This window comes from Mesocricetus auratus, unplaced genomic scaffold (assembly GCF_017639785.1).
Source record: "Mesocricetus auratus isolate SY011 unplaced genomic scaffold, BCM_Maur_2.0 Super-Scaffold_100044, whole genome shotgun sequence".
Taxonomy (NCBI): Eukaryota; Metazoa; Chordata; class Mammalia; order Rodentia; family Cricetidae; genus Mesocricetus; species Mesocricetus auratus.
Window position 1 is genome coordinate 4,044,968 of NW_024429221.1, and position 24,527 is coordinate 4,069,494.

General features: G+C 38.5%; 1 protein-coding gene across 4 annotated transcripts in view; it reads right to left on the reverse strand.

Annotated features, from left to right (window-relative positions):
- Naalad2 (N-acetylated alpha-linked acidic dipeptidase 2) overlaps positions 1-24,159 on the reverse strand; it is a 45,332-nt gene extending 21,173 nt beyond the window's left edge. Inside the window, exons 1-13 of one of the 4 annotated variants that reach the window (XM_013123551.3) lie at positions 24,060-24,158; positions 22,390-22,520; positions 21,664-21,775; positions 18,564-18,750; positions 16,916-17,017; positions 15,485-15,610; positions 13,805-13,991; positions 8,889-8,982; positions 7,947-8,045; positions 3,821-3,906; positions 3,439-3,558; positions 3,253-3,335; positions 533-596 (exon numbers count right to left, since the gene is read on the reverse strand). In XM_013123551.3, coding sequence (XP_012979005.2) covers positions 533-596; positions 3,253-3,335; positions 3,439-3,558; positions 3,821-3,906; positions 7,947-8,045; positions 8,889-8,982; positions 13,805-13,991; positions 15,485-15,610; positions 16,916-17,017; positions 18,564-18,750; positions 21,664-21,775; positions 22,390-22,520; positions 24,060-24,124 — 1,456 coding nt within the window. In that variant the 5' untranslated portion in view covers positions 24,125-24,158. Of the gene's footprint in view, positions 1-532; positions 597-3,252; positions 3,336-3,438; positions 3,559-3,820; positions 3,907-7,946; positions 8,046-8,888; positions 8,983-13,804; positions 13,992-15,484; positions 15,611-16,915; positions 17,018-18,563; positions 18,751-21,663; positions 21,776-22,389; positions 22,521-22,602; positions 22,685-24,059 lie in introns of those variants that run through there. The other 3 variants (XM_040735268.1, XM_040735269.1, XM_040735270.1) reach the window with 3 other exon arrangements.
- Positions 24,160-24,527: the final 368 nt, after the last annotated feature.

A 24,527-nucleotide genomic window follows, 5' to 3' on the forward strand; every position in this document is an offset into this window, starting at 1 on the left:
TCTGCAAAATATTTCTTCTAAAATACTCCAGCCAAATTTCTCTGACTCATCCACCGGAAAAGGCTGGTGAATATTAGGGCTTTGAGTCACAATCCAAAGCAAACAAATATAAACCAAATATAGAGAAAAAATCAGGAGCCATAGCTCAGTTGTAAGTCATAATGATTGATATGAATTATTTCTCCTGCGGTAAAACTAAAAACTAAGTTACTACTGAATAGTCTTATCTAAACATAAGATTTGAGATACTAGTAAGTTAGAATTTATAGACTTATGAAAATAATAAACCAAAAGAAATTGTCAGCACTATGGCATACTCTTCATATCCTAGTGCTTAGCAGATAGAAGTAGGAAAATAAGGAGTTCAAGGTCATGGCCACCAACACATTTGAGGCCATTCATGAGACTGTTACCTCAAGATAGAAAAAAAAAAGACCAAATAAGCAAAGGATAGCATACTCACTAGAAATGAAATTACTAAAAATAGAATTTACTCTTCAACCATTGTATTTCAAATTAAAATAAGAAGCACCTTCTATAGATGAATCTGAGTTGATGTAAGCAATGCTTCTTTCCTGTAGGATCTTTGCATTCTCCTGCAGTTGAAGCAAAGTTGTTAACTCACAGCATTTACCACTTTGAAAATATAAACAAAGTAACCAAAATAATCTCCTGTAAAAATCGTCTGCTAGTGTTTATAAGTCAAATACATAGCATACAAATGAACTTTGGGTGCCCATCCCACAATGAGGGATGCTCGCTCAGCCTGGACTCTTGGGGGAGGGCCTAGACCCTGCCCTGGATGAAATGACAGACTCTGGAGATCCTCCGTGGAGGGCCTCACCCTCCCTGGGGATGGGAGTGGAGATTGGGTAGGGAATTGGGGGGCTTAGTGGGTGTGGCAGGGAAGGAGGGGAGGGAGAGGGAGCTGGGACTGACATGTGAAGGAAGCTTGTTTCTAACTTAAATTAAAAAAAGTCAAATACAGTATCTGCTTGTGATCACAAATTTAAAGAATATTCTGATAACTGCTTAATTGATGACTGCAATAAAATTAAGAAAATGAGAATGTTGCGAAGCTGTGCACTAAAAACAAGAAGCCCACAAAAAAAATTTCAAGTGTGATTCCTCCATTCTCTGTAGCAGAATTTGCTGACGTGAGGGCTCCAAAATTTGGTAGTCCTGCCTAAAATCTTTTGAATCTAGACTGTTCAAAGTGAGGCCTGAAACTGTTTTCTAACAGGTAGCCCTAGAGACTGATCCTTACAAGCACTGAAGTTTGAGGTCCACTAAGTGCATTCCTTAGTATGAGAATGAAAAACATAAAAATCCATTTATCTATGTTTATAAATACCTATAGAGAAGTGAAAGAATAAAATAAAGAGTAAGAAGCCTATTCTATGTGCTAGGGTTCTTGGCAAGCAATAGCATCCGTCTCATTCAGCTTCCTGACTGTGAATATAATGTGATCAGTAGCTTCACAGATGTATCATCACTACCTCCCTCCACGATGGCTTGTATGTACCTTTGAACTGTGAGGAGAATAGACCCTTCCTACCTTGAGTTGCTATTCTCAGGCATTTTGTTCCAATAACCAGGAAAGTAACTAATATGATTGCCTTGGTTATAGTCAAAATCTCTATTACAGCATTTGCAAGGTCTCAATGTGTACCCCTGGCTGGCCTAGAACTCTACATAGACTTAGCTGGCCTCAAATACTTCTTCCTGCCTTTGCCACCTGAGTGGGGGAATTAAGGTGTGCATCACCATAACATAACTTTATATGCTCTCATAGAAGTTAAATGTGCTATTGTAGAAAATTGTTGTGGAATATTATCTTAACTAGGCAAAAGATGTGTTACATTTGTTTACGCTGCAGAATATTACTTTAACTGTGTAAAGGTATGCTACATTTGTTTATGCTACAATTGTTTAACGATGTAAGAATGTGTGTTTAATTATACAAAGATGTGTTGCATTTGTTTCAAATTTGATTTTTATTTTGAATTTCTGAAATTGGAGGAACAAATATATTGATGTATACATGCATTATAAAAAGTCACTGGAATGTAAAAGATAAATTAATAAAATAAAAAACCAAGTCACACATTCTAAAATTAAGTTACCTTCACCAATAATACTCAATCAATCTAAATTAATGTTCTACTTTAAAATTTTGTATTTACAGTACCAGTATCAAAATGAAACTTTACAATATAAATGTAACCAACAAAGATAAGTGATATCAGATAAGTAACTTTATGTGATTTTTGCTTCTTCTTATTTTATAGTAACATAAGAGGAAATAAGTCAGGAGGAAGGCAGTTTTTAAAGAATACAGACATGCATACCTTGCTTTGGAACACGCCAACAAAATGTATACTTATATGTATCAAACAGCTGGAGGAGAGAAAGCAAGCACCACAATGCACATCGAACTTTATGACAATGTATGCTGACTAGCCAGGCAGTAGTGGTGTTCACCTGTAATCCCAGCACTCGGGTGGATCTGTGTGAGTTCAAGGCCAGCCTAGACTATAGGGTGGATCTACAGAGGTAGGTGGATCTGTGTGAGTTCAAGACCACCCTAGACTACAGGGTGGATCTACAGAGGCAGGTGGATCTGTGTGAGTTCAAGACCACCCTAGACTACAGGGTGGATCTACAGAGGCAGGTGGATCTGTGTGAGTTCAAGGCCAGCCTAGACTACAGAGTGAGTTGCAGGACAGGCTTCAAAGCTACACAGAGAAACCCTGTCTCAAGAAAAAAAAACAAAGCAAAAGAAATAAAAAGTGTGCTCACTTTACACATGTAAGAATTTTTGACTTTATCAACAGAGGAGAGTGGGAAAGAAGGAAGAAGGTGCATACGAGAGGCTCTTTAAGAGTTATGAGCCTTCAAGAGAGAAAAAAATAACAACAACAACAAAACCAGTACTGAAATGGTAAGTTAAGCTACTTTATTAAGTTGATTAGATTTACAGAATTATCATTTTATGTTTAACAATCAAAGCATATAACTTGTGAAATGTAAGGAAATTAATAGCTTGCAGATTCTGATTCTTTTCTGAGTTTACTGATTTTGGTTTTATAACATAAATACAGAAGAACACTGAAATGTTTTGATAAAAGTTTTAGACTAAGAAGAGACTGCTTTGCCAAACAGATGGGGAAGTAGAAACAAATTCTATGTCTTAAATTTTCCTGAGTAAGAGAATCTATACAATATTATGAGTACTTTCACTGTACTTACTTCAGCCCATTCAGTTGAGCCCAGCAGCCCAAACTCTTCTGCATCCCAGCTGGCAAAAATGATAGTTCTCCTGGGTCTCCAGCCTGCAATCATGTAAGCGTGCATGGTTAAATACTCCCACCTGCAGGTGCAGGAATATTAAGCAAGTCACTTTTGGTCAACAACTACCAGAGAAATACTAGTTACCTCGATTCACCAGTTTTCCAAAGCTTTGGGCAATCTCTTGCAAAACTGCAGTCCCAGTAGTAGGGTCAATCCCTCCAAACACCCAGGAGTCACGATGACCTCCCAGAATGACATACCTATCTGGACAAGAATTTGTTCAAAAGAGCTTCAAGTCACATACAAATACATGCATTTGTCACTCACGTATTTCAATTAAACTTTCTCCTGCCTGAATTTCCTCCACACAAGACAACCAACAGTTTAAAGTGAAATCTTTTAGAGTGGAAACAGCCTTCCCCTGAATTTAAGTTTCAAATCATCCAGAAAAATACTTTATTGACAGAGTTTAGTCTTCTCTTAATCTTTGTTAAAAGGAAATGCCTTTAAATTTTTAGTGACTCACCAGGTTCCAAAGACCCTTTGATAGTTCCAATTACATTGTAAATTCTTGTGACTTTGTTAATGTTGTTTACATGCATTCTAACTTTTCTGGAATTTTGAAAAGAATAAGTTAATTCAATGAAGCATTGTATTTAGTTTCATTTGACATTTAAAAAAACTTCAGAAAACTATACAACAGGACAGTGAATTCTCCTATCTTTACCACCTCAATAACTGGGTTATTTGATGCACTTACAAAATACCATTACAATATATTCCTGTGTATTTAGACATGTACCTTAAAGTCAACTTTAAATAGCAATATTTTATATTTTTCTTCATAGCTGTATTACTTATTCTTATTTTAACTAAAAAATTTTATTAAATGCCTTAAAACATTAATTTTAATACTTTACTAAATAGGAGCAACTATTTGTTATGGTAACTAAAAAGACAAGCTCATTGTTGGAGCATAAATCCCTGCACAGCACAGTAAGAAATCACACATGTGATAATATCCCTAAAATTACACAAGAATGAAAACAATCTATTAACACTGCACAGCCTATGATGTCATAGTGCAATGTATTACTTATGTATTTGTGGTGGCACTAAGATAAACAGACATTATATTGCCAATCACAGATGTAGAGCAATGCAGTTATGCACAATACATAGTATGCTTCATTGCTCCTTGAAAGTGTTCTACTTACTAAAAGAGTTTCCTCTAAGACAGACTGCCATGTCAGGCTAACAGAAGCTTCATTTTTCTTGTTTACAGAATCTCTGATTGGCATCAAGAAGCCACATTCTGTGACTGATCAAAGCATTTAGATATGTGTAAGTACACTCTGATGTTCCAACAATGAAATGTTTCTCAAAATACATCTCCCTGTGAAGTGACACATGATTACAAAAATACTTGCTGTTCATTAACTTCCATCATGACTGTGAATGTGGTCTGTAAATATGTTACTTAAAATTGACCTGAGCACTGACTGAAGAATGTGATAAGTTCAATTGTTAAATAAGTATTTGGGAAGTTGTGTTAAGTGCTCAGCTATATACTGAAACTTCCTTGGGCCATCCATTTTTATTGTGATTTGGGTTGGACTTTAATAGTCATTCATGATTTTAACTAATTTAAAAGCAAAGGTAAATTCGTTCAAACTCAGCCAGACTTCCTCCATCCCAAAGGCACTGTATAGAAATCCAGAATGACACCATAAGTACTGAGCTACTTTTTCACAGGGACAGAAAACTAGCCTTTGTTTATTCCAGATATAGAAAAATCTAGCTGGGCGGAGGTGGCACATGCCTTTAATCCCAGCACTAGCACTAGGGAGGCAGAGGCAGAGGCAGGTCGATCCCTATGAGTTGGAGGCCAGCCTGGTCTACAAAGCTGTGGAAGACCACAAATGGCTTATAAGTCATTTGAGTTCAAGCTCGCTTGTTTCAGTCCCCCTGAGAGTTGTGAGAATGTTCTGATTAAGCCCGTGGGAAAGAACACAGTATCTTACTAAGATGCAGGGTGTTGAATGCCAGCCAAAGGAACACTGAGATAGGGAATGAAGGTGCTTGCTGCTAGCAGGGCTCAAATGATAGACAGAGTGCCTGCCTGTTCCCTGATCCAAGTATAGATCTGGGGACTTGTTAACTGACTATGCTGCTCTTTATTCTATCTACTCTTTGCCCAGTCTCTATATAAACAGATTCGAAAATAAACTGAGGCCCTTCAGCATTGACTGGCAGTCCTCCTGACTCGATCCTGTCTTCTTTGTTTTTCTTAATCCTCATACCCCTACCCAGGTGTCCTAGCTTACTTGTTGGAACAGACTTAAAAGCAATTTCCAGGCTGGGCGGTGGTGGCGCACGCCTTTAATCCCAGCACTCGGGAGGCAGAGTCAGGCGGATCTCAGTGAGTTCGAGGCCGGGCTGGACCGACAGCCTCGAAAACAATACAGAGAAACCCTGTCTCGTAAAAACAAAAAACAAAAAACAAAAAAAAAAAAACCCGCAATTTCCAGGACAGGCTCCAAAGCTACACAGAGAAACCCTGTCTCAAAAAACAAAAAAATTTATAATTTGTTATCCATGATTAGTTGATGGAAGGAAGGAATCGCCTACCAAAGCTTGTACAACGTGAAGTGCATGCAGATTCTGCCACTCTCCTAAAATCTTTCTAAATATATAATTAATCCTAATAATAATTAATACATAATTCAGCCAAAAGTTTCATCAAGAGCAAAACCAATCAACAGGTGAAGCTTTTTTTTAATGCATTAGGTAAAAAAAAAATCACTTTTGCTGCTGTGAAGTAAAATCAAAAAGGAGCTGGGGGAAATGACTTAATGGGAGAGCCAGCAGTTGGCAAAAGCAAAACCCCAGGTTCAGTTTTAGCACTGAAACACCCACTGCTACAATGCAGAAATATTTCCAGCATCTTCCCGCAATTAAGAGCTTAAAGTCTATGATTAAAAAGAAACCCAAAGTCATTGGTATTATATCACCACATCACTAAATTAAGGAAGCTAAGTCAGGTTTAGTGTGGTGGCTCTTGCCTCTAACAGCAGCACTCTGGAGCCTGATGCAAGAGACAATCCCACGAGTATGAGGCCAGTTCAGCTACACAGTGAGAGCTGTTTTTTTAAGTAAATATTCATGCAATAAATGAATAAAAAGTAGAGAAGAGTCTGGAAGTCTAAGCATTAGACACAGAGCAGGTGCCCAGAGTCTCACAAGCTTCTTTTGCATTCACGCGTCACCCTTTCTACCTTCCAACTTGTTCCTTCCTTTGATTTTCTGAATTATTTGCAGCAATTACCTCCTATTCCTCTCATCACTTCAAACACGCTGTATTCTAAATAAAGCAGAGTTTAGGATCTAGGCAGAATAGAGTGGTTATTTTTGTTTATTTGATCCAGGATGAATCCCCAGGACTCAGAGTGGTACTTTGTGTACAGTTAATGTTTATCAAGCATTTGCCAAATGAACTCACATTCTTCTATAGGGAAAAGCTGGAAAGCACTCTAGTTCATTCAACACTGTCACCTTTGTCTTTTTTTAAATTCCCTTTTATAACTAGACTTGTTTAAACATCTCTGTAGAGACAGACCGTATGAACATGTAGAAGCATGACAGAAACATAAATTGTTCACAGTAGAGTCATATCTAGTACATACTCATTTAAGATTCAAGATTCTTCCTCTTAAGATTCTAAAATTCCCGTAACAAGGAGAAAACTGAACTTCTTTCACTTTAATTTTTCTGAAACAAGCCAATTCTAACAATAAAATCATATTCTGAGTATTGCAGTTTGCATAATAGGTAAATTATTAGCAAGCATGACTGAGCCATGTGAGAATATAATAAACAGCTAACTATATCCTTTCTGATTTATGAGCACTAACATTCCCCTTCCCCAGTCTTTCAAGTGTTTTAAGCTTCTTCCCATGGCCTGTCTCAACATCTACACTGTCTGTGCTTTTTCTCATCCCAAGAGGCTCATATGATCACTATGTAACATTCTTGTGTTAAAAACAATGCTAGTGGTAGTGGTGGCATGTGTCTGTGATCCTAGCACTTGGGAGGCAGAGGCAGGTAGATCTCTGAGTTTGAGGACAGACTGATCTACAAAGAGAGTTCCAAGACAGCTGGGACTACATCCACAAACGAGAGAGAGAGAGAGAGAGAGAGAGAGAGAGAGAGAGAGAGAGAGAGAGAGAGAGAGAGAGAGCGCTAATGATAATGATACATCCATTGAGAATTGTCGTGCAACTTTGACTCATTTACGCCATGTAGTAAAGGTTACATAACTGACAGCTCCTTTCACTTTGCCCCTTTACCTTCTCTCAACTGACCCGCCATAAAAGTCACTAGGAAAACTGATTTAAAACTTGAGCTGAAAATGGAAGCTAAAAAAAAAAAAAAGACAACACTGCTTGAAATGTTATAAGTCTAAATGTAAACATAGTAATATTACAGCTAATAGTATAATGTTGCCACTGAATAATTCAATATTCAATTCTGTAAGTCCTTGCTCACTGGTGACAAGGAGAAAAGCATACTTTACCTGGTAGAGCATTATCTTGGCATTTTTCTCTTAAAACAAAAACTTTTCTAGGCTATTAAAGGTTCAAAAAAATTACCTGGACTGGTCACTTCCTGTAAAGCCAGGCCCGATATGGTAACTAACATTTAGGGCTCCCTTCCAGCTTTCATCTGGTGAAGCAGTTCCTCCCAAGTTTCTGTCAAGAATAAGTGAAACGACAAAAACATTGATCTGGAGGAAGTCGTGAGATTGAGTGTGACGCTGCATATGTAGGAGCTATTTACAAAACGGCCTAGCCTCATGGAGCTTTCATTCTGAAGAGTCATAGCCTAGACACGCAATAAGTTAGCTATAAAGATGAAGGCAAGACAATAAAATCCAGAGGACTGATGGGTAGCAGCAGCCTCCTCACACTTGATTCAGTTGGAGAAGCAGGGAATTGAGGATATCCAGAAGAGGGAACATTCATGACTCTTTAGGAGCACCTAATTTTTAAAGAAACTACTGGCTCCATAGGTGGTACAAACAAAAAAGTAATTAAGTTACTCTGGTGCAGACATTTAGGAAATGGAAATTGGGAAATAGGCAATAAAATACAGAAAAACATTACCAACAAATATCAATTCAGTGTTCACTGTACTGTAGACACTGCTCTTGGCTTTGGCTCAAGAAGAAACAGCACTGTTCTCATTTTACAGGTGAGGAAACTAAATCAGAAAATGAGGCAGTAACTGGCTAGTATGATTGTATATTTATGACCTAGACAAATAGCTAATAAATACCTAAGGAAAACTAAGGGTTATTATTTTTTTCAAATCAGTGCTAAATTTTAATCTTTGGACAGAATTTCATATTTGAGAATTTCATTTGAGCAGAAAAATATTTAATTATTATTTCTCAGTAGTTAATCTTATTGTTCATGTAAAAATAGTGTTCCTACTTTAGAACTTATTTTGATACATGTTACTTTTAATATAATTGATTTATAGAGCAGAAAATGGATATCATAGGGCACTCATATCCTACTAAATGACTATACCGCAATAGTATCTCTGCATCATTATATCCAATTGGGTGTACAGGTATGTTCGGGATCCCTATTCCTTCTTCAACACGAAGTCTGAAGGTGTATTCTGCAAGAATCAAGTATGTAAGTGAAAATCATTGAAGACTACAAGCAAGGACAAAGTATGTAGGAATTTCTTGTAATATTATTGCAGATTTGTTATATTTTACAATTAAAATGAAAGGTTACCAAAAAGTCAGACTGTTTTACTTAAACTGACCTATTTGAGTCAGCAGCAAAAAAATAAGTCAGTTATATTTTAAGGTAAAATGAACTCATAGAAATTATAAATTTTCAAACTAAACACTCAAAATGATTTCCTTAAACTTTTAATATTTTATTTGCTCAAAACACACGAGTTACTATTATAGAAACCCCAGTAAACTGTATGCTTGTAAAACGTGTCTATATATTCTAAAGTTACATATAATGAGGAATAAATAGGAAACTTATGAGATCTAGAGAAATAATTACATTTATCCAAATAATAAGACAAATTTTTCTTCAAAGGAAGATTGGGAAGTGCTGTCAGACTGATAGTCTCCTTAGACCTGGCTATCAGACAAAATACATTGACCTTGAAACCTTCGTGCTCATATCTAAACCAACTTAAAAATGACATTTCTCTTATTACCTATTTTTATCATTGCTTTCTGAAACAAAAAGGCTTTACAATCAGCAACTATACTAACTTGAATGCACAGATATTTATCACAGTTGGGTACACTTCAAAACAGCAGAATTTATTTTGTTCTCAGGAAGTTAGGGAACATGTATTCAATAGACTATATTGTAGTCCATAAAACATGTTCCACTAAATGCAAAAATCACACAAAGCATGTTGTTTGAAATAGTGGAAATCAATATTGAAGAAAATATCTCCAAAATTCTTGAGTAGCTAAAAACCACACAATGTGATTCTCTGCTAACCCACAACAACAACAGCAACAACAACAACAACAAAAACAAACAAACAAAAAACAGGTAGGCTGCCAGCAGACCTTCTCTTCTCTCTGTCTCTGTTCCTCCAGTTTGAATCCCCGAGGCTTATTCCCCAGGTCTATAGCACAGCATCATCTGAAACCTCTCCTCCCATCTCCTATTGATCCCACAGATCTTCCCCCTTCTAACCTTCCTCCTCCTATTTGTTCCTTTGTTTTATACTCCAACCCCAGTGGGCACTCCCTGCTAACCCTATGGCCTCTCCTGTCAGGATGACAAATAGGCTGAAGGCAAAGCCACACCCGCTGATGCTCCTGAGATCTGTCCTAGTCCCAGTTGCTAGCATTGTCCCCAGCTCCATAACTGGAAACCTTCTGCAGTCTCCCTTTCCTCTCTGACTCCACTGCCAATGGAACGCAAAGATCTTCACCCCCAGCCTCCTTTCCCAATATAATAATCCCAGTATCCCAGCCTCCAACACCAGCAGGCATTCTCTGGGAGCACAGCAGCCTAGCAGAACAAGGGAACAGCCCACAACTCAGGTAGACATGCCCAGATTAACTCACAGGCCACACCTGTAGACTCCCTTCAGCCCTTATCTTCTCTCTCTGCTCCATCCTCAGCTATACAGCAGAACACACTTGGTGATGACCCCCACCCCCCCCTCACCCAATCCCTTCTCCATTGGATCCTACAGATCTTTCCCCTTGTACCATCCCCTCTCAACTTGTTGCTTTGTCCTAGACCCCAACAAAGCAGGCAGCCCCTGCTAACCCAGGGGCCTTTCCTCCCAGGACAAGTAGGCTGGAGGCAGACTCACACCTCTCCTACTTCTCCTAAATTCTAATCCATGGAGTTTCATCCCAAGCTCTCTAGCAGGAAATATGCAATGATCTCCCTTTCCTGTCTGAGCCCATCCCCAAGACCCTCTCCTCCAATCTTCCTTCCTCTACTTCATCCCAGTATCCCAGTTTACAACACCAGTAGGCATCCCCCCGAGAACACATCAGCTGGACAGGACAAGCAACACTCAGTCAACACCCTCTGTGAAAATTCAGAGATGAAACAGAAATCAAGGAATAAGGCACGCATCCAACAAAGACAAATCCAGGAATCAGCACCTAAAGCTACAATCATCCCAAACCCAGATGCCTAGATACCAGCAGAAAAACACAATCAACAGCAGCAAGGACAAGATGGTTTCATTAGAGCCCAGCTATTTCACCACAGCAGGCCCTGAATATTCCAACATAGCTGCAACACAAGAAAAAGACCTTAAAACCAACTACATGAAGATGATAGAGTTCCTTAAAGTGGGATTTAATAAATCCATGAAAACAAATAAACAGTTGAGGAAATGAAGAAATCAGTTGAAGAAACCCAGGAAAACACAAACAGTTGAAAGAAAAAAAAGTAAAACTGATCAAGATTAGAAAATGGAAATAAAGAAATAAATCAATAATAATGAATCAATAAAGAAAACAAAGGTTGATGGAATTCTAGAAATGAAAGATTTAGGAATTCAAACAGTAACTACAGAGGAAAGTTTCACCAACAAAATATAAGAGATGGAAGAGAGAATATCAAGGATTGAAGATAATATAAAAAATGGATACATCTGTCAAAGACAATATCAAATCTAAAATTTCCTGACACAAATCATCCAAGAAATCTGGGACACTCTAAAAAGGCCAAACCTAAAAATAATAGGAACAGAAAAAGAAGATTCCCAACTCAAAAACCCAAAAAATATCTTCAACAAAATCATAGAAGAAAATTTTCCCGACCTCAAGAAGGACATGCATATAAAGGTACAGGAAGCTTACAGAACACCAAATAGATTGGGCCAGAAAAGAAAGACGCCCACCAAATATTAATCAAAACATTAAATGTACAATACAAAGAAAGAATATTAAGAGCCACATGGGAAAAAGACCTAGTAATATATAAGGGCTAACCTATTAGAATTACACCTGAGTTCTCAATAGAGACTCTAAAAGCCAGAAGGGCCTGGACACATACTTTTCAGATTCTAAGAGAACACAGATGCTAGCTATAACTACTATACCCAACAAAACTTTCAATCACCATACATGGAGAAAACAAGATATTCCATGATATAGCCAAACTTAATATCTGTCTATAGATCCAGCCCTACAGAAAGTGCTAGAAGAAAAAATCTGAACCACCCATGCTAACTACACCCATGAAAAAATAGGAGGTAGTCTTTTTTGTTTTTTTGTGTTTTTTTGGTTTTTACAAGATAGGGTTTCTCTGTATTGTTTTGGAGGCTGTTGGTCCAGCCTGGTCTCGAACTCACAGAGATCCGCCTGCCTCTGCCTCCCGAGTGCTGGGATTAAAGGCGTGTGCCACCACTGCCCGGCAGGAGGTAATCTTATATCAGCAAAAACAAAAGAAGAAAAGTGCACACACTCCACCACTACCACCATCACCACCACAAACAACAAACAGGAATGAACAATCAATCATTGGACTCTCTGAAACTATAAGTGAGCCACTCCAGTAAAATGTTTGTTTTTTTTTATAAGAGTTGCCATGATTAGCCGGGCATTGGTGGTGCACACCTTTAATCCCAGCACTCCAGAGGCAGAGGCAGGCAGATCTCTGTGAGTTCAAGACCAGCCTGGTCTATTGAGTGAGTTCCAGGAAAGGCTCCAAAGCAATATAGAAAAAACCCGTCTCGAAAAACAAACAAAAAAACAAAACAAAAATAGAATTGCCATGATCAAGGTATCTCTTCACATCAATAAAAACCTTAACTAAGACACAGTTTCAGAGGTTTAGCCCATCATCATCATGGCAGGGAATATGTCAGTATGCAGGCAGACAGGGTGCTATAAAAGGAGCTGGGTATTCTACATCTTGATCAGCAGGCAGCAGAAGGAGTGTGTATACCATACTGGGTGTAGCTTGAGTATATGAGTCCTCAAAGCTTGCCCCTACAGTGACAGCACACACTTCCTTCAATAAGGCCACACCTACTCCAAGAGGGCCACACCTCCTAGGAGTACCACTCCTTATGGACCAAGCATTCAAACACATGAGTCTATGGGGCCATGCCTGTTCAAACCACCACATTCCACCACCACATTCTGCTCCCCGACTCCCAAAGAAATTCAACTAAAATTTTTCCTAACGGATAAGATTATGCACTCTTTCCATATCTACTCATTATAGTCCTCTTTTGGCTAGAACAATAAGACAACTGAAAAAGATCAAAGGGATGCAAATTGGAAAGGAGGACCTCAAAGAATCATTATTTGAAGATAATATGATAGTGTGCGTGTGCGTGTGCGTGCCTGTGTGTGTGTGTGTGTGTGTGTGTGTGTGTGTGTCCTAAAAATACCACCTGGGAACTCCTACAGATGATAAAAACCTTCAACAAAGTAGCTAGATACAAGATTCACCAAAAAAAAAAAATCAGTAGATGTCGTATGCACAAATGACAAACCAACTAAGAAATCAGGGCAACAATACATTTCACAATAGCCTCAAATAATAAAATATCTTGGAGTACCTCTGACCCAGCAAATGAAAGACTTGTATGATACACTTTAAGTCTTTGAAAAAAGAAATTGCAGATATAAAGAAGATGGAAAGATCATGCTTAAGGTTCAGTAGGATTGCCATGGTAAAGATGGCCATCCTATCAAAAGCAATCTGCCGATCCAGTGCAATCCTTGTCATAATTCCAACACAATTCTTTGCAGATCTTGAAAGGACAATACTCAGCTTCACATGAAAAACAAAAAACCCAGGACAGAGAAATTACTTATTTCCAAGCAGTCAGAATCCAAAATGACATAAAGGCATACATAATTTTAAATATATTGTGATTCTTATTTTAATGAATGTTTATTTTTATACACCTAGAGCAGCAAGGAGTATTGTACCAAAGTGACCGACTAACAGATTTGGCCCATTACCTTTAGCTGGATAGCCTGGAGTGAGTGGGTCACCTGCCCCATTCAGGTTTAAGACGTTTCCTCTCTGTGCTGCAGCTCCAGGAAGGTTCCATCCTTTGGGATATGGCTGTACCTCGGGGGCAAAGTAGTCAGCGGGATCAGAGTACAGGATGATTCCCATGGCACCGGCCAGCATGGCATTTTTAACCTTTAAGAGCAATGTGCAACAGGATGCAGGAATGCAAATGACTGGCTTACTCCTACAAAAGTAGTTTAATAACTGCTTTTGATGGTGTTGTTATATACTTGGTAGCTTTGCTTTCAAACTAGTTTCCTAAACTGTTTTTTTTTTTTTTTTGAGACAGGGTTTCTCTGTGAAACAGTCCTGACTGACCTGAAACTCACTTTATAGACCAGTCTGCTGGGATTAAAGGTGTGTGACTCCTCCAACCAGTGATGCTATTCTCTTAACCAACTACCCACCAGACTCTAGCACATCACTGAGTAAACACTTTTGGGGTTTTACCTCTACATATAATAGTCACAGTATGGTTTTCAAAAGTAACTTAGTAAGCATCTAATTATCTGGATGTCCCAGGAATAGAACACTTTATTTTGTGAGTTGACTGAGTTCCTAATCATCAGAAGTGTTGTAGAAAATAGTAGCTAACTCTCACTCTTGGCTCACTCATATATAACACAGTGTTAAGAATGACTCAGCTTTGCCAATGTCTCAACTTTCTGGAATGGAAATTTGATTCTTTCATCAAAATTGTGAATGAGCATGTACCATTATCTATATGCTTTATTTTTATGAATGTTTATTGCAAAAATTAGATGCGAATTTTTGAAGTATATGTGGCACGTTAACAATGGAATTCTTCACAGTAGTAACATATTGAAGTCCAACTAAGGAAAGCATCTATCAACAGGAGAATGATTAAATAAACTATCAATTCTGAAAAAATATTGCATTCCTATTTAAATTACCAAGGCATCTAAGAAATAGTCATATAGATTACTGGTATTAGTTTGCTACTGAGACGTTCTCCAGTGCACATTAGGAAGGAGGCTACAAAGAACTCTGTGAGGTTGTAATTATTAGCACCCCTGTTCCACTTGTGAGGACACTGACACAGAGAGAGTATGTGACAGGGAAAGATCTAAAGATTCAGTGCCCAGACTAGGTCTGACCCAGGTGTGTGGAGCCAACGTCCTAGACGTTACCTGCTACCATACTTTAAAACTTTTAGTGTGTTTCCATGGCTATGCTCATGGATATCTGAGTGGGAACAACGTTACAGAACACAGTGTATCATGGACTCTTTAAAAATCTAATCATAGTAATTGCATACAGTATACATATTCTCATATTTAGAATTCAAAGAATTTAATCAGGAAGGGGTGACTAAAATTGAATATGTCTAGAAAAACTAAGTTGGGTAATAGAGAGGAAATGTCCCTTTTAATTGATACAGATTTCCTCCTATTGGTTTTTAGAAAGCAAACACTGATTTTATAACAAAAATAATTTCCATTCTAGAAAAATAGTTATGTAAAATAAAGTTTTTTGTATACCTGCTGAGAAAAACCAAAAAAATAAAATAAAATAAAAGCAATTTCACAAAGCGAATATAACTAACCAATTATATTTATGGGGTTCAACCTCTCCACTCTCCTCTAGAAAAAAAAATATCCTACTTTGTTTCCTCGAAAGATCTTCCCATATCTCGCAATAACAATCTTCCCAGTGCAGTTGATGCTCATCTCTCTTTCTAGTTTGAAGAAGTCTTCAGTGCGAGCATAGTTGACATATACAAGCTCTCCCTACAGGGAAATGGGAAAGATACATGCGCTACTGCCCTGAGGACAAAATTAAAATAATTTGTTCTTCAAAACTGTCTTGGCAATTTTTTTCTTTATTTGGGATTGATTAACATTTGGAACTCATTACACCATCATTTTAACATTTCAAAAACTTCCTTAAGGAGCTAAGATGTATTTTAAATAGCTGTGCTCCAGAAGAAAGTAACAGCAGAGATTCAAGCCCTTTCAGTAATCCCAACTGTGCTTTCACTTTTAGCTTCCCTCTTTTTTTCCAATCTTTTTTCTTTTGTTGAAAATACTTTTTTTAATAGAATATATTCCAGTAATTGTTTGCCCTCCCCTACTCTTTCCAGTTTTTCCCCATCTCCCCTTCCTTCTTGATCCACATCCTTCCTGTCTCTCCTTAGAAAACAAGCAGGCATCTAAGGAATAATAATAAAGTAAGATAAAAACAAAAACAAAAAAATATCAGAATAGGATAAAACAACCAAAAAAAGAACAAGAGCCAAAGGAAAAGTACAATAAATGCAAATAAATACAGAAACACATATATTCACACACACACACACACACACACACACACACAGAGGAATTCAGTGCATACAAACTAGAAGTCATGATATATACACAAAGGACCTGTAATGTTTAAAGAAAACAAACAAAAACAGAAAAAAAGCAACAACAACAAAAACCCTGACTTAACATTATGAGACAAAAAACCCCTAAAGAAGTCATTGGATTCATTTGTGTTGGTCGTCTACTGCCAGGCATGGGGGCCTAATCCTTAAGAGAGGTTTGTTTCCCCAGTGAAACTTCTATGGAGAAAACTATCTTTTCATTTGCAAGTAGCTATCAATTGGAGATAGCTTCTGAAATAACAAAAGTGTTTTTTATTTCCAACCACAACATTATTTAAGGAAAATCTATAATATGAACAACAAAAACAGATTGGCAAAATAATTTACAATTCACATTGTAAAGAGTGGGAGCTGCTGGCAGCTCCTGTTTAGAGCACATTCAGGAGTGCGCTGCTTGGTAGAGTGAGTGCTATCTGCTTCAGTAGGACTTCTTCTAGTGCATTTGTTTCCTTTCATTTTTCTCTTCCTTACGAGCTTTTCTATTATTAAAAAAATCATTTTAAGTTCTGAAGGTGTTCACAGTACTGGATATCAAACAATGAATACACAAGTATTTAGTCATTTAGTCTGCATGTGACTTCCCATTGGTTGAATTTCTCTACACAGGCTTTCATATAACAAGGAAAGGGGTAAATATGTGCATGTTTAAAAATGTACTTTTTTTTACCTCTGGCACCCCATTGGCTGAAAATGCATTATATGGTGGTACGATGTTTGTCACATTCTCATATCCATCTGGTGGTGGTTCAAGGTATGATGTTTTAAAAATCTAGCAAGAATTCAAACATGTCAAGTTACAGAGAATAATCCCAGATCACTATTAAGGCATGGTCCACCTTGCCCCCTAAGTTACACTTAGGTAAAGTTTTATAATTAAATGGATAAATCCTGCTGACAACAATGAGTAAGTTTTACAACGTCTTCAAAATAACAGTCCTGTGTGGTTAAATGTTCTCTTATTAAGTGCAGAAGCAGGGCTGCAAAGGTGGCGTCCATGTGCTGGGGTGTAGCTCGGTGATAGAACACTTGTGTAGCAGGCTGCATTCCATCCCCAGCACTGCTTACAAGTAAGCAAGCAGAAGAAATACTCCCAGTGGTAGTCCTTTTGTGATTTCCTCTTTTGTCTTTTCTGTTTCTCCTGCAAAACAGTTTTCCTTCACCACCATTTTTATCTTCTACCATCCCTAAACCTGCTTATGCCTCTGCCTCTCCCACCTGTGAACTGCCACACTAAGCGAGCCACCTTCAACAGGCAGTTGGGAGTAGACGGTCACCCTACTTATTTACATGCTTCCTCCTTGCTCAAGTCACCAGTGAATCATGCTGCTAGCACACGCCCAAACGGCTTCTCAAATTCAGCCTTTGCCTTTACTTCTGCTAGTAGTCTCTCTCATTCAAGGCTTCCCCCTTGACTTGAAGTATGATGTTACATTATTAACTTTCACTCCCTGCATAGTCTACATGTGATGTGAAAGTATCCTATCTAACATGCTTTTCAGTTCTGTCTTTTCCTTACCTACTATTTTCAGGAGGTCTCATAATTGAAGTGTGACATCTGACTCCTTAAAATGTAATATAATGCTATGACCCAACTCCGGAGCACATCTACTAATTTATCCCTTTCTGGAGTCCACACTGCTTTCACACACTATTGGCATACATAAAATCCTTAGACTCTACCAAAATACAGAGCCGTGACATACATTCATGCATGTCTAGTGTTTTCCTCTGACTGGAACTCTCTTACCTTGCAAATTAAGTTTTCATGTGGTTAAACTCTTAGTCTACTTTCTGACTCATATATCAATTCCTCCAGGAAGACTTTCTATCTCCTTGTTTAGACTAAATGACCTGTTCCTTGTAGATAAAGAACCTTCCTAGCATTTACATTACTGATTCTACATGATGTATCCTTCGTCTACCTCACCTTACTAATTAAAAGAACTATGTCCTAATCTTCAATCTGGCCAGAGAAATTAGTTCTATGCTTAACACAAAAAGACACTGAAGTTTGCAGTATAGCAACTTTTCTGAATTATATAAATGGTACTGCACTACTAACAAATTTCTGTTGTTAGTTGGCTCTACATTCCAATCAATGAAGGAACAAGAAGCAAGTGATGACCTAGGCTGTGTGCACCTGTAATCCCAGAACTCAGGAAGCAAAGGTAAAAGGTTTGCCACAGATTTGAGGACCTTCTGGTTCATACAGCAGATTCCATGCCAGCAAGAACTAAAAAGGGAGATCCTATTTCAAAGGCAAAGTACAAACCAGAGATTTCAAAATATGAAGACTCCCAAGAATTCTACATCACCTCAACTCCATGTTCATCAACAATTGATACATAGTTTGCATTCGTCCCATTTGGGTAAGATAAGAGAACATCATAATGAACCAAATTGGCTGAATCTAATCCAAATTTCTTCCACTGTGTTTGGATTTTCTTGGCAAGCAGTAAATTTTGTTCTGTTCCTGCCAGATGTGGAAATTTTGTAAAGGAACTGAAATGAAAGGAATAAAATTGGGAATTAAGAGAGTGTATCCAAATGATACTCCATGGTTCATCTTTCAGGCAGTCAAGTATCAATTACGTATCAGATATAGAAAAAAAATCTCAGTTGTATATAGCAAGTTTTTGACATGACTCTTTAAAGTAATTAAGCACAACTGCAATTTCCATGTTATTCTCCCTCTAGAAATAACATAATACGGGCTGGAGAGATGGCTCAGCCATTAAAGGCTAGGCTCACAACCAAAAAAACAGAAATAACATAATCCATGGTAAACACAACAGCACAGGACCAAATGTGAGAAGACACCTTTAAGAGTGTCAGAGTTCTATAACAATGATGGAGGAAATGTAGAAGTCCTAATATTTGCTTGGGGACAGCCAGGTACTCTGCATTTGGCTTAAATGCCTCTATCAACTATAACATGTATGTAGCAGTGTATTGATCTCATTAAAATTAAGGCCCATGGACTTTTTTAAATTTAAATTAGAAACAAGGTTGCTTCACATGTCAATCCCAGTTCCCTCTCCCTCCCCTCCTCCCACGCCCTCCCACCAAAACTCCCAGTCCCCCCCCCTTGCCCACTCCATTCCCCAGGGAGGGTGAGGCCCTCCATGAGGCATATCCAGAGTCTGTAATTTGATTCAGGGAAAGGCCTAGGGCCTCCCCCAAGAGTCCAGGCCGGGAGAGCATCCCTCATTGTGGGATGGGCACCCAAAGTCCATTTGTATGCTAGGGATAAATACTGATCTACTACCCAAGGCTCCATAGATTGCCTAGGCCTCCTCACTGACAGGCACATTCAGGGGGTCTTGATCAGTTCCATGTTGGCCTCCCAGCCATCAGTCTGGGGTCCAAGAGCTCCCCCTTGTTCAGGTCAGCTGTTTCTGTGGGTTAAACAAGCCCAGTCTTGACCCCTTTGCTCATCAGTCCTCCCTCTCTGTCACTGGGTTCCAGAAGTTCAGTTCAGTGTTTAGCTGTGGGCGTCTGCCTCTGCTTCCATCAGTCATTGGTTAAAGATTCTGTTTCCCAGACTCTCTGGCCATGGGATTGTAGGCTGGCACTCCCCTGATCCATGTCTAAAATCCATATAAGAGTGAGTACATACCATGCTTGTCTTTTTGTGACTGGGAGGCCCATGGACTTTTGCATTCTCTAGTGCCAATGTCTTGTCTGTGACATGAGAAGCACAGATCTGTTAAACTGCCTTGGGTGATATTTTCTTATTTATGGATGTAAGTGAGCTATAACGTTTTAATAACTCCACAAAAAGTTGCTAGTGAAATTTATTTTGCTCTAGGCAAATATCAAAGGTTTCCTCTCTTTTCTGCTTACATCAGTAGAGAAATAATAAATACTTTTGTAAATTAGTTTTACAGTTAACTAAAGGATGATAGAAAATGGACAAGAAGATGAATTTTCATTGAAACCCTGGTACCAGCAGTTTCACATTTCATTCCACCCTCACAACCACTCTTCTTTCCCCTATTTTGCAAATAAGGTAACTGAGGAAGTAGTTCATATTTTTATAGCTAATAAATGCTTGTGCTAGAACCTGAAATTATAACTTTCTGATTTTGAGAAATAGTAATTTTCAATAGTTGATCTGATCTTATTGCACGGTTGCACATGATACTCAGACAGCCCCATAACAGCATTCTTTCCACTTAAATTTGTCATTGTTTGTAGACTCAGCACAAGGCCTTCTTCCCAGACATAACTGTTTCTCCATCTACTTGAGTCTTTCCTCTCCCATCTGCAGACTACCACTGAACTACCAAGACTCAAGTACCAAGCTCTGGGAATATTTCTCTATGTCATTAGGTGTTTAATCGCACATTCCTTCTTAGCCTAAGAACTAGAATTCCTTCTTATCCAGAGAATTAGAATTCTCAGGATCCAACAGAACGTGTGTGGCTTGTTTACTGTAATACATCTGCAAAATCTTTGAAATTGGAAGGCTTAGAAGGGGTGTAGTTTATGTAAATTATAATTCAAAAAAGCTGATTTATTGATGGTATTTTTTTTTTTTTTGGTTTTTCGAGACAGGGTTTCTCTGTGGCTTTGGAGGCTGTCCTAGAACTCACTTTGTAGACCAGGCTGGCCTCAAACTCACAGAGATCCACCTGCCTCTGCCTCCCGAGTGCTGGGATTAAAGGCGTGCTCCACCAACGCCCGGCTTATTGATGGTATTTTTTTTTTTGAGGGAGCCTGTAAACCATAACTGATATAGTGACTGCCTTCAAAAAGAAGTTGAAAGGTTTACACTGTTCTTATTGTTTTCATGTTGTTCAGTGTTTGAGCAAAACAAAATAAGAAAAAATCTATGACAACCACAATTAGAAACACTGACATCCTTTCTAAGTCACTGAGCTGCCAGTGTCCCAACTCTTCCTAACAGAATGCAGTGAAGGTGGGGGATGGGCAAGATTTTTCTGATTAAATCCAGTGTGTTGATTAAGTCCATGTACAAGGCACATTCAGCCTGGGCCATTGTGGCACAGGCTTTTAATCCTAACAGAGGAAGAGGCAGGTGGATTTCTGTGAGTTCAAGGCCAGTCTAATCTACAGAGTGAGTCCCAGGACAGCTAGGACTAGTTTCATAGGGACACCCCGTCTCAGAAAAAAACAAACAAATAAACAAATAAATCGTATTCCATTGCAGTTCAAGATTATACGAAGATAAAATGTCTCTAAATACACCAACCAGACACTTTTCTGTGGGATGAAGTTACAGGTAAGAAAAGGCCACGGATTTCATCCTGAGTGCGTTAGAGATTCTAAAAGTCAATGAACTGATCTGCAATTTATAACTTCACATACAAATAAAGGCTGTCCAAGTTTTAATACATTTGTTCCTGCAAGAAACACTACTACTAAGATAAAAATGCAAAACCAGCTTACCGAAGAAATGATCTAATGTTTTCAGCTTTCATTTCAGATAAGAGTTTCCACTGCATACTTTGATGGTAATGAGCTGAAGTAGTTGTTTCTTTGAGAGGCTTAATAAACCAGCCTGGGGGTGAAGTGGAATTACAGGTACACACAAACATATACAGATATACACAAACATATGAGACACATAGGCACAAGCATACTGATTGCTTCTATTAGAACCCAAATAAAGTTTTAAAAAAAATACTTAAACAACAGATCACTGTGAGCTTTTGGGATAAAAATGTGCTAAGTGCAGAAAGCTTTTAAAATTCTCATACACATGTAAATCTCAGTTGCTTAGTGCGGGGTTACTTTAAGGACTGTTCTTTTGCTTCTCTTGTGCTATGAATATATGAGGCATGACCACTTTCTTGAATTCTAGTTCATCAACAGCCCCTGACACTCAGGAAGCACTACAAATCACCCATGTAAAAAATGGCTTCAATTCATAATTACTTAGAAATAGTCATCTCTGTCCCACATAGATAGTAACAGCTGAGTTATCTTCCCAGCAGCCCACAGCTGTGATCTGCACTCAATGGAAACTTCATAAAGTTGAGTTCCTACAGAAAGGCACTCTATCAGCTCGCTATTTTGCTGTATTCTTTTGAGAACTCCACAGAACACACCCCAGTCCACTCTGGGCTTCTCCTCCCTCCAGTGAGATCTCCTCACCCCAGCTTTCACACTTACCCATAGAAAAGCCAGCTAGGAAGGACGCCAGAGCCGCAGCAATGCAAATCCCCAGACCCCTGAAATATCTAGGCCTTGCCATGCTGTCCTGGGCCCGGGAACGCTGAGAACTGCAACCGCAGGGCTGGGCGCTGCAATTGAAAATCAAGGGTGAGCAGGGGACTTTGCAAAGATTCGGAGACCAAGCGAAACTGCAAGGCTACTGGAAGCCACCTTGGCAGCAGGCTGCTGCTTGCTCAGTCAGCTGGCAGCGAAAGGCGGTGCAGCAGTGGGTGGGGACTTGGTGGGTGGGGCTGCTTCGGAGAGCTTCATTATTTACTAAAGAAACCAACCAGAGCCTTTTGTCAACTGCATCCCAAGAAGGGCGTTTTCACTACAAATCTCACTGAAGACTTCCTAACTCAGTTTTTAGGACAAAGTGTGTCCTGGGCGCCCCCCACCCCCACCCACCCATACGCCACGCCTATCTGAACAGGACTCCACATTCCTGTGCTTCTGTAAGCAGAGGTTTTAATTCAGCTCACTAGAATATTGTAGCTGCAAATGAACAAAATTCACCATTGCAAGCGTCTTACACTATTACTGGCAGTAAATTCTAAATGTAATTTCTGTCCTTGTCCCTTTAAACTTTTTATTTTTGCTGTTTTGTTTTTGTTGTTGTTGTTATTTTTTTCAAGATTGGGTCTCTCAATGTAGCTCTCTGTAGACCTGGAACTCTCTGTAGACCAAACTGGCTTTGAACTCACCGAGACCCATCTACCTCTGCCTCCCAAGTGCTGGGATTAAAGGCGTGTGCCACCACCAAATGGCCATGTTAAGCTTAAAAAGCATTTCTCTTCAAGGTGTTTAGCAAGCCAAGTAGTGGTGGCTCACGCCTTTAATCCCAGCATTCCGGAGGTAGAGGCAGGCAGATCTCTGAGTTCGAGATCTACAGAGCGAGTGCCAGGATAGACTACAAAGCTACACAGAGAAATCCTGTCTCGAAAAAAAAAGAAAAAGAAAACAGAAAAAAGAATTTCTTTTGCTTTCTACTTTTTCAAGACAGGGTTTCTCTGTCCTAAAATTTGCCCTACCAACCAGGCTGGCCTTGAACTCAGAGATCTGACTGCTTTTGACTCCTGAAGTGCTGGGATTAAAGGCCACCACACCTGGGTAAATATACCGGTTAAAATAACTATCCCGTACCTAACAGCTGGAACAAGAATTTCCTCCACTCACAAACAGTATGAAATGTTACCTGTATTCCACATAAACATTTTGGGAATTGTTTACTCAATTTGCTAATTTTGGCTTTATCTAAAAATACACAAAAATCCAATAAGATTTGTGAGAGAAAAGGTGAAAACTAATCATTAATTAATTTTTTTCAAATTTTTGATTTTTCCCATCCTATCTCAATTGTGGCAGTGAATTGAAGTGTGACAGCGAATTGAAGTTTGGCAGGTAGGAGAAATTAATGTATCATTTGTCACTGTCAAATTGATTAATTCTCCAAAATTAAGATTAGACTATTGGTTCAGTCCCCATTTGTTAAGTAGTTGTGGAGTGACACACATTGTACAAACTTCTGAGGATGTGATACTTGCCATTACCAGACCTATGATGGACCGATAAGGTAAACATTGGGTATATTATTTCATATAACAAGTTCTAAGAAAAAGCAGTATTACCTCCAATACGACTGACGCCGGTGTCCTATCAAGCGGCATCTGCAGTCTGAGTCGTGAAAATCCATTGTGAAAAGTGTGGTTGGCTGGTACCACAGTGTTTGGCTTTTTATTACTATGGAACCTGTAAGCATTCAGAATTTCTGCGCTGTTACTAGTATCACAAAAGACTCAAGTTAAGTAATGCTTTCTAATAATTAGATATTTGCATGTTGCAAGGCACATGTAAAAGAGCAATATTACTAATCTTTTATTAACTTTTATTTTCCTTTAAAGCTAAGTATGTGTACAAAAAAACATTTTCTATTGAAAACCAATCTCTTCACAAACCTACTTTATCTATTTATTATTCAGTAAGCCTCTAAAATAAACTGTTTTCCAATTCAAGTTGAATGCTCTTATACAAATATTGTTTTCTTCCTCTTCTCGCATCTTAGAAACATCCTTATAACTCCAAAATCAAGTAACTCC